The following is an 18,885-nucleotide window of genomic DNA, read 5'->3' on the forward strand; positions in this document are numbered from 1 at the left end:
TCCCGGTCTCCTCCACTGCAGATGCCTACCTCACCAAATCAACAAAATGCGGCTTCACTGTGCGGGTCACGTGGTCGCGCTGACGTCATCTGGACTGTACTGCACACGCGCAGTACCGTCCTGATGTCAGCGCGACCACGTGACCCGCGCGGTAGAGCACAGAAGAAGCCGTCCTTGCGAGGTCGGCATCTACAGCAGAGGAGACCGGGAGCCACTGGAGCTGCGGCGAGGACACAGGATGGCTGCCAGGGGCTGGAGGAAGCCCCAAGTAAGTGGATTTTTGTTTTTTTATTCTGCTTGGACGCATCCTTTAAGTGAAATAAAGCAAGTCTGAATCCACCGTCACCGTAATAATGTTTAAATGTCTACTTTTTAAAATGTACTTTGGTTTTAACACTTTGTTGTTTTGTAGGTTTTTAGCTCACTCATTATACAGGAGGGAAAGGGAGGCAGATACTGAGTAAACACAACACTGCAAGACAAGTGGAGCAGATTTATAAAGATTTTCAGTAAAAGAGCGAGCTGTTAGAAATCTTTGATCTAGGCAGTTGCACAAACCAGCTTTACTGGGGGGTAGTTTGAAGACTACAGTAATTCATGGTTTGAAATAGTGGTTGTTCCAGACTGAACTATTACTGCAACTAGCAGGCGTTCCAACAACCTCTTCCAAGTTATTATATTTAAGAGTCAGTGGGCCCAATCCAATTCTTTTTCTCCTAAATTTTCTTCTAGTTTTGATATTTTCACATCTTATCAACAAAATGCTTTTTAAGCCACTAGCTAGCAGGAAAATACAAGAAAATAATTTTGACAGTCCTTTTTACCTACTTTTTAGTACTTTTTAAATTGCAGAGTGCAAAAGTTATTTTAAACAGATGATGAAAAATTAGGACCTAGAAAAAAAACTTAGAATATGTGAATTGGATCTGTCCCAGTCTCTCTTCAATTCAGTGCATAGAAATCAAATGTATACACTTTAACAAGAGTCTCAGATCTTTTTTGCTTTGAAGTTGTTGGCTAAGCGTGGATCTCTTTTCTGCTTCCGTTCTTCGAGCGTGACTAGGAGGGATGACTTCATTGTTCAATAGCTTTTCATTAACTTATTTGGAACTACACAGCTCTGGCCCCTTAAAGGGCTCTGCCTCTGACACAGGAGACCAGGGTTCGAATCTCGACTCTGTTCAGTAAGCCAGCACCTATTCAGTAGGAGACCTTAGGCAAGTTTCCGTAACACTGCTACTGTCTATAGAGCCTGCCCTAGTGGCTGCAGCTCTGGCGCTTTGAGTCCGCCAGAGCCTTTTTTTAATTTTGTGATCACTGTGATTGGCTTACACTGATTACAGGGTCAGGAGCCAATGAAATGGACAGGGACCGTGTAACAAAGCCTAGCTGTCTTTAGTGCTAGCTGGGATGCGCGATTGTGTCCCGTGCACGGGAGCCGGTGGCGTAAAAACTCAGCCACACCAGGCTTAAAGAGACTCTGTAACAAATTTTTCAGCCTTAGTTTTTCTATCCTAAGTTCCTATGCCTGTTCTAATCTGCTCTGGCTTACTGCAGTCTTTCCTAACTGCACTGTCTCTGTAATAAATCAATGTATCTTTCCTCTGTCCTGTTTGTCGGGCTAAGGCTTGATTGTGTGGAATGTGCAGGGCTGCTTGTGATTGGTAGAAGCGATACACACCCTCTGCAGGCCCCCTGCACACTCTGAATGACTCACACACTATGCTTAGCTGAGCCTATTACAAGCTGGTTAGTTTGTTTGTAAACACTGCCTAAAACTGTTAATTACAAGCCAGGATTGCAGCAGAGAGTGGCAGAAACAGCACAGAGGGGCACAGGAGAAAATAATGAATAGAATGGTATGCTTTTTATTGTAAGAATATTAGAGTACAGATTCTCTTTAAAGGGATCCTTAGGCCTAAAAAAGAAAAAAAGTTTTATTCACCTGGGGCTTCTACCAGCCCCCTGCAGCTGTCCCGTGCCCTCGCAGTCCCGATCAGATCCTCCTGTTCCCCGCCGGCAACCACTTTAATTTTCGTCCGACAGGCTTACTGCGCCTGCACAGGCCTAACCATGCGTCTCCTTCTACGCGTTCCAGTCCACAATAGCACCCTGCAGAGATGCAGGACGCTATTGCGGACGGGAATATGTATAAAGCTACGCGTGACCAGGCCTGTCGGCAAAGTTAAGGTAGCTGGCGGCGGAGGACCGGAGGATCCGATTGTGACTGCGACGGCATTTGACAGCTGCAAGGGGCTGGTAGAAGCCCCAGGTGAGTAAAACTGATTTTTATTTTTTTTAGGCTTGAAGAGAAGCTCCAGTGAAAATGTAATAAAAAAAAGCTTCATTTTTTACAATAATTTATGTATAAATGATTTAGTCAGTGTTTGCCCTTTGTATAATCTTTCCTCTCCCTGATTTACATTCTGACATATATCACATGGTGACATTTTTATTGCTGGCAGGTGATGCCACTGCCAGCTTGCATTTTTGGCAGTTGGAAACAGCTGTTATTTCCCGCAATGCAACAAGGCTCCCACAGTGTGATGTCAGTACTTCAGTGCTGTGAGGCGCTGACATCACACTGTGGAAGGGGTTTCACCACAAAATCAGCCATACAGAGCCCCATCAGGGGGATGATCCGTTTGAGAAAAGGAATAGATTTCTCATAGGAAAGGGGGTATCCGCTAATGATTGGGATGAAGTTCAATTCTTGGGTTTCTGTTTAAGATGTGCTATAGCGTTCATCTGCCTTCAGTTTTTCATGTGTACCCATTGTTCTGAATGGCTGTATACAGAAGCAGATTTGTAAATCATTAAAGGGAATCCGAAGCGAGTAAAATTATTTATAAAATAAACACATGACGTAGCTGCAAATGAATATTACATACTAACCTCAGCGTCCGTGCCTCTCAGAAGCTCCCCATTTTCTTCTTACAGTGATTTCTTCCAGTTCGGACAATATTTTGTCAGAACTGAAATATACCAGTTGCTGTCAGTTATATATCAGCAGCTGTCAGTTACAACTGAATGTGCAAGGTAATGTCCATGTTTCCCTATGGTTTAAGTGGGTGATATAACAGTTTAACAGTGTGCTGACCAGGAAGCTGTTATGGGGTAATGGCCATTTTTAAAATGGAGAACAGAGAATTCCATTGATCACAGTGGACAAATGGGACACAGGAGAGGAGAAAGAGATTGAGGAGTAAAATACACAGGAGGTTAGTAATACCGGCGTATAGATAGTTTTACTTTTTATTTTCAGTTCAGGTTCTCTTTAAGTAGAGCATCTGATTATAAAAAAGGATTGAAAGTTCTTGTGTATCTTGCAGCTTGGATTCTTTTGTGAATCACCAATTCACTTAATACTTTATATTGATACATATTTTTGATGTGTACCCTGGGATGATCTGGTATAATTTGACTCAACAGCTACCTCTTGGCCGTCAATGTGTGGAACATTATCGTCTCCTGAACAGATACTGTGTATTCTCGCATGATGAGATGATATGCAAGATGGCAAATAGAGCAGATGAACTGGACGTTGTTCTTGCATCCTCTGTACAGAAAGATTTAGCTGCTATGATTGACGAGGAGAAGGCTCTTCGTGAGGCTGTCCGAAAGATGGTGAGAATAGAGACTTTTCCCTGTTTTACTGTAATGTGTTCTGCGTAGTTGAATATTGGTTGAGGTTTTTTTTTTTCTATTCTCATTTAACATAAGATAAATTTATTTTTTAGGGTGTACTTGAATCTGAGGAGATTGATTTGGAATTACTAGCAGATGATGAGCGCCAGTGTGTGAAATGTAAAACTACTTGCTTCATGTCAGCAGTGTACTGTCCCTGCCAGCCTAATGCTCTTGTGTGTTTATACCATGTTGACGGTCTGTGCTCTTGTCCCAAACACAAGTATATTTTAGGGTAAGTATCATTGTACATATAGTGGTTCTATTTTCTTATATAATTCTAAATGGGGCAAGACCTTAAAGGGACTCCGAGCAGTGCAGAAACTATGGGAAGATGCATATCATTTTAAAGCTCTCTTTCTCCTCTTTCCAATGATATATAAACCGCCGCCCTATGCCTTTTAGTTTTTGCTATTTTCGCGATTGAAATAGCCGCGATTTCGATCGCGAAAATAGAGAAAACTAAAAGGCGTAGGGCGACGATTTAGGGGTCATCAGAAAGAGGAGAAATAGAGCTTTAAAATGATATCCATCTTTCCATAGTTACATTGTATTACACAGGGCGACTTTTTCTCAAAGTCAGCAGCAGCACCATTCAGCAGAAATCGTGGCCGCGGCAATTTCAATTGCGAAAATAGCAAAAACTAAAAGGCATAGGTTTATATATCATTGGAAAGAGGGCTTTAAAATGATATGCATCTTTCCATAGTTTCTGCACTGCTCGGAGTTCCTTTAAAACTTTAATACCCATCAAACTACTAAATTATTCAATGTGTACAAAAGCTACTAAACGGCTATATGGGATTAACACTATGCAGATATTCTGGACAGGAGCTCACTGAGATTACAGCAATCCAAGACCGTACAGGGACATCAAAATAAGAGACGCTGGCTCAATGGCTATGCTGGGAACATTCATTTTATTCTGTCATGGAGAATGGTCACTGCCAGTATTTTGTGCATGAACTGTTGCCCAAATTGTTGCCCTGTTCCACTGGCTGTGATTGTTCTCATTAATAAAAGGGCACCTGAAGGTTGCACGTTAGGCACTAGGAAGCTAAATATACTGCAGTAATGTCTTGCATACCAATACAGTTTAGCTCTGGGCTACTAGTCCAGTGATTTAGGAAACCTACACATTAAGAACAGATCTGGCCTGATCCAATTCACTTTTTCTCCTATTTTTTTTTTCCTAGGAGATAACGTTTATCTTTTGTTTAAAATAACTTTTGCACTCTGCAGCTGAAAAAGTACTAAAAAGTAGGTGAAAAAAAACTGCCAAATTATTTGGAGTACTTTCTTGCTTGCTGATGTCTTAAAGAGACTCCGTAACAAAAATTGCATCCTGTTTTTTATCATCCTACAAGTTCAAAAAGCTATTCTAATGTGTTCTGGCTTACTGCAGCACATTCTACTGTCACAGTCTCTGTAATAAATCAATGTATCTCTCTCTTGTCAGACTTGTCAGCCTGTGTCTGGAAGGCTGCCAAGTTCTTCAGTGTTGTGGTTCTGTGATGCATCTCCCCCCTCGAGGCCCCTCTCTGCACACTGCCTGTGTGTTATTTAGGATTAGAGCAGCTTCTCTCTTATCTTTTACAAGCTGGATAAATCGTCCTCTGAGCTGGCTGGGCTTTCACATACTGAGGAATTACAGGCAAGGGCAAAGCTGTTTGCAGGAAGAAACGAGCAGCCTGAAACTTCAGTGCATGAGAACAGAGTGAAAGAAACACACAAATGATCTCTTGAGATTCAAAAGGAAGGCTGTATACAGCCTGCTTGTGTATGGATGTATTTTCTATGTGTGGACATACTGTACATCAACCTACTTCCTGTTTTGGTGGCCATTTTGTTTGTTTATAAACAAACTTTTTAAAACTGTTTTTAACCACTTTTAATGCGGCGAGGAGCGGCGAAATTGTGTCAGAGGGTAATAGATGTCCCCTAACGCACTGGTATGTTTACTTTTGTGCGATTTTAACAATACAGATTCTCTTTAAAGGGAAGGTCCAGGCTCCAAAAAAACAAAAAAATAACAAAAACCACTTACCTGGGGCTTCCTCCAGCCCCTGGCAGCCATCCTGTGCCCTCACCGCAGCTCTGGTGGCTCCCGTTTTTCTCGGCTGCAGAAGCCGACCTCACCAGGTTGAGTTCTGGGACAGCTTCTTCTGCGCTCCACCGTGCGGGTCACGTGTTCCTGCCGACGTCGCCTGCGCAGTACAATCCTGATGTCGTCGGCCGGACCACATGACCCGCGGCGTGGAACGCAGAAGAAGCTGACTCGGAACCTGACCTGGCGAGGTCGGCTTCTGCAGCGGAGAAAACTGGGAGCCACCGGAACTGCGGCGAGGGCACAGGATGGCTGCCAGGGGCTGGAGGGAACCCCAGGTAAGTGGATTTTGGTTTATTTTTGGAGCCTGGATGTATCCTTTAAGGCGTTTCACTCGTAATGAGAAAATATCACCTAGGAGAAAAAGTGAATTGGATTGGGCCCATTATGGTTTGTCTACCCTCTCCAGGAAAACAGTTTTAACACAAGTTGGGCCCTATTCCTCTCCATTTAGGTCAATTCAGACTCCTTCAAACCTTCCTCCAGTAGCCACTAGGTTTCCCCCCCCCCCCTCTCAGCTGCTTAGTATGTTACACGAGGGACACTTGTCAGCAATGGGGAGGGGGTAGATACCAGCCGCTGCAGGACAGGTAGGATGAAGTTCTATACTGGTGATGGGATTGGCTAGCGAACAAGGGTGCCAGTGAGAAGCAATAATGGGGAAAGTAAGGCGGTCCACTTACTTTATATTCAAGTCAGTTTTGTACAGTGCATGCTCCGATATCCAGATTAAGGTAATTTTTCGTATGCCATATGAAAAAATGCATTTGGTTATTTTTAGGAACTTAATAAAAATTGTATGTTGTAGTATTTAGAATGATTTCTGCTGTAAGAGATTAAAGTCCATGTTCCGTTATCTGGATTGAAGACTAGACTTTACATTGAAAATTGTAGCACATATACACTAGGACATGCAGAACACAAGCAAACTTCCACCGTTTAGATATGTTTTCTAGAGCAGGGCTTCCCAACACTTAAGTGCCACCAACAGTACATGTTTTGCAGAAAACCACAAACATGCACAGGTGAGGTAATTAGTGTCTCAGCAGAGCTGATTAATTACCTCTGTGGATTTCCACAAAACATGCACTGTTGGTGGTACTTGGGACAGGGTTAAAAATCCCTGTTCTAGAGGGATAAGGTGATGAGGAGCAAGATCCACTCATGGGGGACATACATTGAACAGTACATTGAATAGGAAAATCCAGTGAGACAAATCTTATGTGGACTGCTGCTAGTTGACACTGATCATTTGACAACAATGTTAACTATGCATATTTTCCGATATAAATTTTTTGTTTATAAATGAGGACTGTAATTTTCTATAAATTTCCATTATTTTCTGTTTTTAAGGAATCCAGCAACTAAAAATAGTCTCGTAGGGTGTACCTTTTTAGACTTTATTTGTTAAACCCTTCCTGCTGCTGCACTGTGAACCAGTGTTCCTGCGGCACATGCTTTATGCTGCAGAAATGATAATTTACTGACCATGCACTTCATGCCTGTGTGCTTTTTATGCAAGCTGTAATCTGTGGTGCAACTTGTCGCCTTAGCACTCTAAGCATGATTGGATTCTATTCAGTGTGGTCTCCAGTAATGTGACCTCACCCCACCCCCAGAATCAAAGGGAAAGCTTGTTCTGATTGAGGTAATGCTTCCAGGCAGTATGCGACGGGGAAGGGTTAATTCATTAAGCAATTTTGGATAAGTGGTTATTGTAAAAATTAGGAAGAAGTGCCATAACGTTGCTTCATGTCACCTTCTCAGGTATCGCTACACTCTCGATGATTTGTTTCCTATGATGAATGCTGTGAAGTTGCGTGCGGAATCCTATGATTCTTGGGCTTCTGAAGTTGTAGAAGCTCTTAAATCGGCAAGCAATAAAAGAAGTAAGCTGGAAAATGATGGCATGTTAACATTTTTTTTGTCCTCTTCCTCCCCATTAGTAATTATACATTTTAAAATGTCCCTAGTTTAATTTGCAATAGCAATTTCAGTTACATGGCTGCATTAGAACCTGCCACCCAAGGTAGAGTGCCTTCCCATGGAGCACCTCTATGTCTGCTGCCTTGCTGGTTCTGTGAGGGCTTATAGGATGGTTAGTCACTTGCCTGTTTCAACGTTGCCATGGTTTTCTCTTTCAGAGACAAATGGGGCACCAGACAGAAATGTCATGCCACTTGCAACAACTACTGCTATTAATGGTGCTTCAAGGTTTTTTTTGTATGGGTAGAATTGGGTTTAACTCAAAACAATTGAGAGCTCGACAGGCTTCAAGATTGTAGATCTTTAAACAAGCACAAAGGACACGTACACAATCTCGATTCTTGACCGAGCTTAGTATAGCTTGTGTGCACACGTTTAGGCCTAATGCACTCACTGTTCTTGGCCAAGTCAGTATGTCGAAGTTGTCTGGCGATTTTAGATGTGAACAAAGCCTAATTGTGTTTTTTTCCCCTCTAAATTTCTACTCTTTTGTTCTCTTGGTATGCATGTTAATGTTTAACAGAAAAACATACACGTTTGCATTTGAAATTTATGCTACTAATCTGTATGACTCATGATCTTCTCTTACTCTCTTCTCAGAACAAAGTTGCATATACAGTTTGCAGATTTTCTGGATGTATTTACATATGTGGCTTACAATGTAATATGTTTAGGTTGAATTCTGATTTGTATTCCAGCATTTGAATCCTGCATTTGTGTAATATGCATTTGACCAAGGTAGTTCCCCTTACTGATGCTTAGAGCAAACCTAAAGTTCCCTTCCCTTGATTTACCTTTGCTGTGTTCCACTTATCTAAATAATATTAGGGCAGATTTATAAAAAAAAGTGCAAAAACAGTAAAAGCAGAACTAGTGTGAAGTTTAAAGATTTAAATTAGTCAGTCTGCACAACTGCTCCACATTTGTATTATGCACTAATTGAGCTAAAGCTTTACTTGCCTGGTTTCAATAAATCTGCCCCAGAGTTCCACTAATGCACATGACTGTCTTAACTAGATGGGCGGAGTTGCAGCATATACAGTATTGTCTGATTCATGGGGGCTACCATCTTGCAATTTTAAATACCATATATACTTGCATATGAGTCGACCCGTGTATAAGACAAGGTACCCACTTTTCTCTCAGAAACCAGGAAAAAGTGATTGACTTGCATATAAGCCCCCTCCCCATAGCCAGATGTGCCCCCAATACAAGTCAGCCCCCCCTCCCCATAGCCAGATGTGCCCCAGGATCATACAGCTTTGTCTCAAGAAGCCACTAGATAGCATAGATATCAGACAGCGGTTGCTACACAGGAAGTATCCCAGATCATTTCACCGCTGACACGTTGCTTGCATAGGCTTCAATTCATCAAAGGGTGTTCGATAACAAAACCCCAGTCCTTAAAATACCGCATTCGGTATTTTACACTTCACTGTGCTAATTCATCAATATTTTCCCATGTGTGGTAGAGGTTCGTTAAGTTACCGAACTACTAGGCTTCAATTCATCAAAGGCTGTTCGATAACAGCAGAGTGGTGCAGAGCAGCTTGGAATGTCCCTGTGTTGTTACAAGCTGATAACAATAGAAGGCATCCAGACATCCCTTTAGATGTAAAGGTGTTATAGTTACTGTTATTTATACTGCCTTTGCTGCTCTGAATCTGTCGATCAGTCTTTCTTAACATTTTATTTATTTGCCACAACGTAGATGAACTTCCTGGAGACATTACAAATGCCATGCTTGGTGATTTCACCACCAGCATCTTTGCATTATCAAACAGGGCCTGAAAGGGTTACACCACCGAAGGGAATCTGGGGATATATTTTGACCCGTTCTCTCTGCTCACTGCCTGGGGGGTCTGAAAGCTTGTGTGGAGAAGCCTGTGTGACCTATCAGCGGCACTTGCAGGAGAACAGGGGCTGTTTCTATTGGCTGCCTGCTCCTGCTAATCATGAAAACATTCACACAGAAGGCTTTCGAAGCCTGTAACGACAGGGGAGAGCTTGAGATAAACACCGAATGTGTTAGCGAATGTGGGAACCTTGATGAATTAACATTTGTTGAGCACGTCGGTAATTTATCTCATTGCTGTGTCATTTCAGCTTCTCATTCGGTAACAGCTTTGATGAATTAACATTTTCTAAAGTGCTTCGTTAAGTCAGCTGTTTTCAGCATTACAGAATGCGGTAATGCTTGATGAATTGAAGCCATAGTCTGCTCCACAAGCCAGGGGACACAGGAAGTCTTAAGCAGCACATTCTGCACACCATGTTGCAGGGGATGGGGCACAGACACAGCAGGGAGCCAGCTGGCAAGAGATCACCAGTGCACTATTCGTGCGCTCCTCTGCCATTAGCAAAACCTGCTCCACCATCTGTTTTGCTCCACTGACTCGCATATGAGCTGAAGGGGGTAACTTTTCAGCACATTTTTTTATGCTGAAAAATTAGGCTTATATGCGAGTATATACAGTATATCACATTCAGCTTTTTCCAGAGTTGTTTTATGCAAAAGGGAGGAGGCAGCGCAGGGAGCAGCTACTATTGCTGACTGCTGATAGAATAGATCGTTCACGCGGCATTGGGTTACCTGTAAAAGCAGGGAAAAATCGCGTAGTATATAGTCAATGAAAAATGTCTGTATCCAAGCACCCCTCCTTTGATACAGACAGCCTTCACTCATGTGATTGGTACAACACACACACTCTTAAGGTGCGTACACACGTCAGATAAAAATGAAAGATCACAGACCAATTTTACCCCCATTCATGTAGTATGAGAGCCATACTCTACACAGTCTATTCTATGGAGCTGAACTCCCCATCAGATACAAAACTTTGCAAGATGCTGCACACACAGATGCTGTACACACGCAACAGATCAGTATCTGCAAAAGATCTGTTCCTGCAAAAGATCCGTTCCTGCATACTGCATTCATAGTCTATGATATCTGCAGATCTCATACACACCTTGTTTCACGGACAATTATCTGTGGATCAGATCCACCAGGTTGGATCTTCAGATCGGCAGATAATTGTCTGATCTGCAGATGAATGTCTGTTAAACAAGGTGTGTATGAGGATCTGCAGAGGTCATAGACTATGAATGCATTTTGCAGGAACGGATCTTTTGCAGGAACAGATCTTTTGCAGATACTGATCTGTTGCATGTGTACAGCATCTTTGTGTGCAGTATCTTGCAAAGATTTCTATCTGATGGGGAGTTCAGCTCCATAGAATAGACTGTGTAGGAATGGCTCTCATACTACATGAAAGGGGGTAAAATTGGTCTGTGATCTTTCACTTTTATCTGACGTGTGTACGCACCTTTAGCATGCATACAGTGGCTCCTGATGCCCCTCCCCCCAATTGCCTCAACCAATGATCAGTCCGGTTGATCGATCCAGCTAAGGGCTGACAGAGAGCATTGTTCTGCACACTCGTCCCTTCTGCTGTGACACTCTCCTTGGGCGCTGCTGTCTGGTCCTCCCCATGCAGGCTAGTGACACATTCGTACAAGCTCGCCCCTGCAGTGTCGCCTAAGCGATCAAGTCCCAGTCCCTGCTGGGCAACATGCCTCATGCATATGTATGAGGCTTAAGAGAAAAAAGTACTTTACAGTGTGGACAACAATCTTCTGCTTTAAAAAAACAAAAAGCTAAAACCTCTGTTAGAGTGCTATGTAAATTATGACACTGTTCATTGTGTAACCTGTAGCACTGGGGGAAAACAATAATTGTGATGGATAACAGTAAATGTCATACAGTTCTCTCTGGAAACTTTTCCTGTCATTTGTTTAAAATGTCTATTTAAAATTTTAGCTTCCACAGAATACAGTTTACTGTTGTCAGTCTGACTCTCGTGTAATTTGTTTTTATATTAATCGTTTGCAGACCTTTCTAGTCTTCAGCTGCTCATGGAAGTATCGGAATCTAAGAAATTTCCTGAAAATGACCTTTTGAGGCATTTGCGAGCTGTTGTTCAAGATGCGGAGAAATGTGGAGCCCTTGCACAGCAACTGCTAAATGGAAAACGTCATACCAGGTTGTAAATCTATAGCCAGGAACTGCTAGTCTTCTGGTCGATTTGCCATCAGATCGACCAACAGATCCCTCTCTGATCGAATCTGATCAGAGAGGGATTGTATGGCTGCCTTTACTGCAAACAGATTGTGAATCGATTTCAGCATGAATTTGATTCATCATCTGTGAAGCTGCCGCTGCCCCCCTCCCCCCCTGCATACATTACCTGCTCCGCCAGTGCGTGTCCCCGCTGTCACCGCTGCTCCTTCTCCGCTGGGTTCTGGCAGGCTTCACTTCTTCCTGTCCGGGGAAGTTTAAACAGTATAGGGCGCTCTACTGTTTAAACTTCCTGTCGGGACAGGAAGAAGTGAAGCCTGCCGGAACCCAGCGGAGAAGGAGCAGCAGTGACAGCGGGGACACGCGCCGGCGGAGCAGGTAATGTATTGCTGCTAGCGTCAGTCGTCGACAGTCGAACACCGCTTTCGACGCACTCCCGACTCGCCAGTGATCGAGCGAAATCTTCCGCACGGATGGATCGACGGGAACGATCGATTTCGGACGGAAATTGATCAACGTTTGCGCAACGATTTCACAGCAGATTCGATCACAGTGATCAAATCTGCAAATCGTTAAGTGTATCGGCCCCTTAAGAAGTGTGTATGCAATGTAAAATCACTGGTTCTTTTCCTTCTAGAGCTCTTGTAAGCTGCACATTACAAATTTTTTTTTCCTGTATACTAATTTAGAGTTTTCTTGTTGCAGATTTCGGTCAGGGGGAGGAAAATCGCAGAATCACTTGACGGTTGCAGAGCTCAGGTCTTTTGTAAAGCAGCTTCACTGTCTGCCCTGCAATATAACTCAGACACCTCAACTCAAGGTATTTATGATCTGGTATTTTGTTTGTGTGGGTTTTTTTTATTATTCTTCATGTTATCTTGATATCCATCATTGTCTTCTACTTTGACAATCTCATTACATTTGTTCTAAGGACCTCTTAAATCGTGTGGAGGAATTCCAGTCGCGCAGCCAGAAGCTTTTAGCAGCAGATATGCCCAAAGCAAGTGACTTGCAGCAGCTTCTTGATTCCAGCTTTCAGTTTGACCTGGAATTGCCCATAGAAAGTCTGCGTGAGCGGCTAGAACAGGCCCGCTGGTTGGAGGAACAGCAGCAAGCCTGTCAGGATCCTGGGACATTAACACTGGATGTTATGAGGAGACTTATAGACTTGGGTGTGGGCTTAGCTCCTCATCCTACTGTGGAGAAAGCAATGGCTAAGCTTCAGGAGCTCCTGACTATGTCAGAACAATGGGATGACCAGTGCAAGCGTCTACTCAAAGCAAGGTTAAGTGTCAGTCACCTCAGCTTTATCAATCTGCTAATCTGTTGCTAGAAAGTAAGGAGCAGAAAAAATCTTCCCCTGATCAATGATGCAATTATCTTGCATTACCGGTTTTGCTCTTGTTTTTTTTTACAAGCTAGCAGAATCACATTGTTTATGCTTGGTACATCTGGTACATCTCTACCCACATCTGTGACTGCTGCTACCTTGTGATGTATTGGAAGATCATTTTCTGCTCTTACCGAGAAGCACTCCTATTTGGTGTTCTAGTTGTTTCTGTATTAATGCACTTGCAGTATTAAGAAAAAGACATTGCATGTGAATTTTTTAAACATTTTATTTGCACTAGTGCTTGTTTCTTACAAGGCTTAGCTTTTGGGAGTATTCCCTTTTGTCTGATCCTTAGTTTATATGCATATGTACGTGTGTACATGTACATCAAATCGGGCCAAGCGGATCGTTGAAATCCAGTCTTATCAGCTGAATGTCCGACCGTACACGCGCCCGATTTGACGTCCAAATAACTGGTCGTTTGGAAAAATCCGACGTTTGTATGTACCTTAAGGGAAAACTTTTGAACATAACCCTTCAAGGAGCCATTGCTAGTGCAGTTAAAGTGAATATCTTATCTAGTACTTGAACCTTTCTTTTGATGCTATTTAGCTGTCATACTTACTACCACCTACAGAAGAATCTCAATTATCAGGCACCATCAGTATGCACCAGATCAGTGTCGTTTTGGGTTGCTTGAGAGTTACTTTTGAAAATAGGCCAAACTAATACTGCATTATACCCACATCATAAACTCTGTATTAAAGGGTACCTGATGTGAGAGGTATATAGAAGATCCAAAAATTCCAGTTGTCTGGCAGTCCTACTGAACTTTGCCTGCATTAGTATCTGGATATCACACACCTGAAACAAACATGCAGCTAATCATGCAGCTGGTAATGTTTAAAAGGAAATACAGTACATATGGCAACCTCCATATCTTACTTCAGGTCCCTTTTTGATGTTGAAATACAGTAATTTAAAAACAAATTGTCTTAAGGTGACTTAAAGTGGGATGGAACGCTCATTAGAACATTCTTGTACCTATTGCTAGGTACAAGAATAATAGGTGCACACTGTGAGTGACAGCATGTCTCGGCCAATGAAAGCCTTTGGGTCCATTAACAAGTGTAGTGATGCGGCATTATGAGTAAGGGAAAGAAGGAGGTTCTGGAGGGCACACCATCAAAAATATAGTCGGGTGCTTGACACTGGGACATAGGCTTTGTCTCAAGTGAAACTGTGAGAAAAATGTATCAGCACACCGGTTTTCCATAAGTCCACCCTCCTTTTATTGAGCCATGCGTTACCAAAAAAGTATGAAGCCGACAATTGTTTCGTGGGCCGCACAGGGCGTAACTATACGCTTTGAAGAAGGGGGACCCTGCGCGGCCCCCGAAACAATTGTCGGCTTCATACCTTTTTGGTAACGCATGGCTCAATAAAAGAGCGCGGACTTATGGAAAACCGGTGTGCTGATACATTTTTTTCACATTATGAGTAAGGGGGCTGGGGAGGAGGCAGAGGATTCGAAGCAGAGTGCTTCCGACTGCCAGGCACCGTCTGCATGACACAGTTTTACTGTATAACCTAGTGTAAAAGTAGCTTTGTTCATTCTATGAGGCCAGACTTCTTTTTTTTCGCATTGCCTAAGCACTCTGGTTAACTGAGCTCAGGATAACGGAGAGTTTACTGCATAGAATACAATTATGGACCTTTTGTCACTAACATCCCATGAGGAAGAAGTTACTTTCATAAAGCATTCCCTCCCCTCCCAGTTGATACTTTGAAGCTTTCCATGCCCATAATCCCATCTCTGATTATCAGTTTATCATTTGTTAGAAATTAGAGGAACATACCATATTGTAATTTTTTTATTGCTGAAACTTACTGTTGTATTCATTCACATAGGCCCCGTCAGAGTCTTGGCTCTATGACAGCTGCACTTCAGGAAGCAGAGAGTATTCCTGCCTACCTTCCTAGCGTGGATTCTCTTAAGGATGCTGTTCAGAGAGCCCAGGAGTGGCTGCGAAAGGTTGAGACTTTGCAGGTTAGTTTCATCCTTTAGTGTAAGTGTATTGAACATCGCACAGTGAAATGATCCTTTTTAACTTGTTGTTTTTGTTTGAAGTCCGGGGCCCGAGTTCCTGTATTGGACACTTTAATTGAGCTTGTGAATCAAGGCCGAGCAATTCCGGTCCATCTCGGTCCCTTACCAAGACTTGAAACTCTTGTGGGTGAAGTCCAAGTCTGGACGGAGTGTGCCACCAGCACATTTTTGACATCTAACTCTCCCTACACTTTATTGGAGGTAAGTCACAGTTCAAAAAATAGTTTTATAGCTTAAATCAGGTTTCATAAGTTTGATTTAATTGGGATTTAGTCTTCTCTACAGCAATTTGGCATTGTAGAGTCTTTGGCTGCGCTTTTAAAGTTAATTCCTCTTTATGGTTAGTGCAAGTTTACGATCTGTAGACCAGCTGTATGGAAGATGGCCACTGTGTAATGGTTGGTCATCTTTATTCGCAGCCAGGACAAAGTCCTGAAGATTTGAATGCTGTGGCTCTGAAAGTTGGCTTTGCAGGACTGCAAAACTTTAGAAATGAGTAACTGTCTTGTTTAATGTAGTAGACAAAAAAAGACCATGGCATCCTAAGTAACTAGCTGACCTTTTTTTTTTTTTTTTCATTCGGTTATACTGCATTCACCCCCTCCCTCTTCATTTCCCTTATCAAACCAAGGATGGTGAGGAAGGATAGGAGACCTATTACTTTGGTGAATGCTGTCAAACTATACATCACAGCTGACTGCCAAAGATGCTCATTTCGAGTGATCAATGTCTCCTTATGTAGCTTTAAGCTAAACTCTGCATATTGTATGTGAAAGGTAAATGAGATTGATCACACACTGGTCAAGATGCTAATAATTCCAGTCTGCACTGAAATTTTATTCAAATTATATGCAGCTTGTAATTGTAAAATCCAAATAAGCAGGGAGTGCATTTCATTGATCTAGTGCAAAGCTGCATACATTTTGTATTAATTTTGTATGCAAGTTGAGAATTTTTTGCATCTCATTCACCATCTCTAGTCTAAAGTGGGTTCAAAGTTACAGTATGCAACAGAGCAAATGTAATTGTCAGATTGACGTTGGTACTTATTAGGTGTGTTCATGTTCTTCTTTCTCCTTAAAGGACTTACGAGGTGAAAAAAAAAAAAGTTCAGTATCCGCATCAATTTAGAATCCACGAAGGATGCCACCCGCGCCCTCTGTGTAGTTCCGCTGGGTCCCCGCTGTTTAATCTCCCTCCCGGGCCGACTCCCGACCCCACAGCCTGGGTCGGCTCTCATGCCTCCAGTAAACTGGCCGCGGCTGCGCAGTCCGCATAGACGCGAGTGCGGCTGTGCAGCTTTAGAGCCCCCCCGATCCACGCACAGAAGACAGCCTGTAGCAAGGATGCAGCGGGAGGAGCCCTAGAGCTGTGCAGCCGCGCCAAGCTCCGGCAGGCATTTTACTGGAGGCATGAGAGCTGACCAGGGCTGTGGGGTCGGGAGTCAGCCCGGGAGGGAGATTAAACTGTGGGGACTCGGCGGAACTACACGGAGGGCGCGCGTGGTGTCCTCAGTGGATTCTAAATTGATGCAGGTACTGAACTTTTTTTTTTTTTTTTCACCTCGTAAGTCCTCTAAAGCATATTTTACTTTTATTGTTAAAGCTCCACTTCAGACACCATAGTGGTTTCATAGTCCTTTGTAGGCTTCAGTGGCAGAATTGGTTATTATCAATGTAAAAGCTCTTTGAGTAGCAGGTGCCAAATAAATCCATATAATATAGCAGACGAGGATCACTTTCTGCACCATGGACATACTTAACTATAAACTGTTAATTTCTCAGTTGAGCCTTTGCCTTCTCCCTTTCATTATGAGCAGCATGATGCAATCAGAGCATCAGCAGAAACCCCTTGTACAGAGTCAGCTCTTCAGTCTCTCAGCTTAGCTGGTCATCTAATCAATTTATCTGCAGAAGCCTTATTTTCCACAGAAAATGTAACATTTCAAAAAAAAAATTAGTAAGTTATTAAATGGTTTATTTAGATGTGTGTCAGAGTTTCACTTTTTAGAAAGTTCTTCATACTCCTTTGCAACAATCCAGTGCTTAAGCTATATAATTACGCATACTAGCAATGCATCCGCTTTTCACCTCATTTAAGTTGTACCAGAGATCAAAACACTTGAAAATCGATACTTACCTGGGGCTTCCTCCAGACCCATAAGCACATGTGAGTCCCTCGCCGTTCTCCCGTGGTGTGCCGTTCAGCCGCTATCCGCCCTGGTAAAAGGCTCAGTTGGGTCCAGTCTGGGTCTTCTGCGCATGCGTGGACCTCTCGCACATGTTTAGTAGACCTGGACTGACAGGACTGAACCAGTGACCAGGGCTGATCACAGATGGATTGCGAGGGACTCGCATGTGCCTATGGGCCTGGAGGAACCACCCCGGGTAAGTATCAATTCTTTCGATTTTTTTGATCTCTGGCTTACTTTTAACTACATTAGCTTTAGTATCCATTTATACCATATGTCTTTTTAGGTACTCTGTCCGCGTTGTGATGTTGGTATTCCTGGCTTGAAAAGAAAAATGAGAAAGGTGAAAGACCAATCAGCTTCAGGAGGGAAGAAGAAATACCCAAAACCAGATGGCCTTCTGGAACTTGAGAAAGCCTTGACTGAAAGTAAAGACACAGCTTCAGCTGTAAGTAATATTTTGGTGCTCTTGTCTTTGTTATAGAGTCATTTAAGTACATTGTTCATTACCTAACACATGGAGTTATGGTCCATTAACACATGCAGCTTGGGTCTCTCAAAATTCTTAAAAGATGTATTTTCAGTGTGTTAAGGGATGCCGCTTGACCTTAGAGGGCTTTAGTATTTGGGCTTACTAGAATATCATGTTTGTTGGGAAAACTGTTCTAACAATCACTTAATGATTGTTTATACTGACCAAAATTTAAGTCTATACATATGGAGACTGCATGTATCTAGAGGGCTCATGTCCACGGCAGGTGAACTGCATGCTCAGCAAGCAGTTACTAGGCAGCAGCAACCAGTTGTAGAGTTTGAGAGGCTTTTCACTGCCTATCCATTGCTCATGGAAAAGCGGAGCAGTGCTTTTCGGCGCTGCTAGATTTGGGCGCAGCCATTGACTATAAAGGGAATCACAACTGAGCGGCGCTCAGTAACGTCGGCGCCGTCAGAAGACTGAGCCGAAGTTGCTTAAAAAAAACAATAATTTGGCCTCCAGCAATAGCTGGAGGCTGAATTCTATAATTTCCCCCACTATCCATGGCGGCCTGGAGGGGGAATAGTAATTAATACGGCCCGGACTTGTGCAGAAGCAGGATCAGCCATATACTGCTGTATCCTGTGCCCAAGTCTACCGGTGCCGATTTCAAATGTATGCTGGAAAAGGGGCCCAAGATGCATGCCTAACAAAAAATGTGTTTTCTTGACCGATAGCAAGTTAATTGTGTAGGATAGGTACCAGATAATGATCTCAATGGAGTGTCACTATGGAATGCATGCACACATGGTGGGGTCTTCCTGTGACTTGCATTATTCCCCTATAGTGTGCACAGAGCTCAGGAAAGGCAATTGGAAGACTCTAGTGACTCAGCTGTGATGGTCAGAGGATTCT

General features: G+C 42.9%; 1 protein-coding gene across 1 annotated transcript in view; it reads left to right on the top strand.

The window, feature by feature from the left end:
* Positions 1-18,885, top strand: part of KDM5B (lysine demethylase 5B) — a 77,795-nt gene that overhangs the window by 49,566 nt on the left and 9,344 nt on the right. Inside the window, exons 15-23 of the mRNA XM_068269358.1 lie at positions 3,433-3,627; positions 3,741-3,922; positions 7,562-7,683; positions 11,676-11,826; positions 12,567-12,681; positions 12,793-13,145; positions 15,106-15,244; positions 15,326-15,505; positions 17,782-17,943. Coding sequence (XP_068125459.1) covers positions 3,433-3,627; positions 3,741-3,922; positions 7,562-7,683; positions 11,676-11,826; positions 12,567-12,681; positions 12,793-13,145; positions 15,106-15,244; positions 15,326-15,505; positions 17,782-17,943 — 1,599 coding nt within the window. The remainder of the gene's footprint in view (positions 1-3,432; positions 3,628-3,740; positions 3,923-7,561; positions 7,684-11,675; positions 11,827-12,566; positions 12,682-12,792; positions 13,146-15,105; positions 15,245-15,325; positions 15,506-17,781; positions 17,944-18,885) is intronic.

Source organism: Hyperolius riggenbachi, chromosome 2, assembly GCF_040937935.1.
Source record: "Hyperolius riggenbachi isolate aHypRig1 chromosome 2, aHypRig1.pri, whole genome shotgun sequence".
NCBI lineage: Eukaryota > Metazoa > Chordata > Amphibia > Anura > Hyperoliidae > Hyperolius > Hyperolius riggenbachi.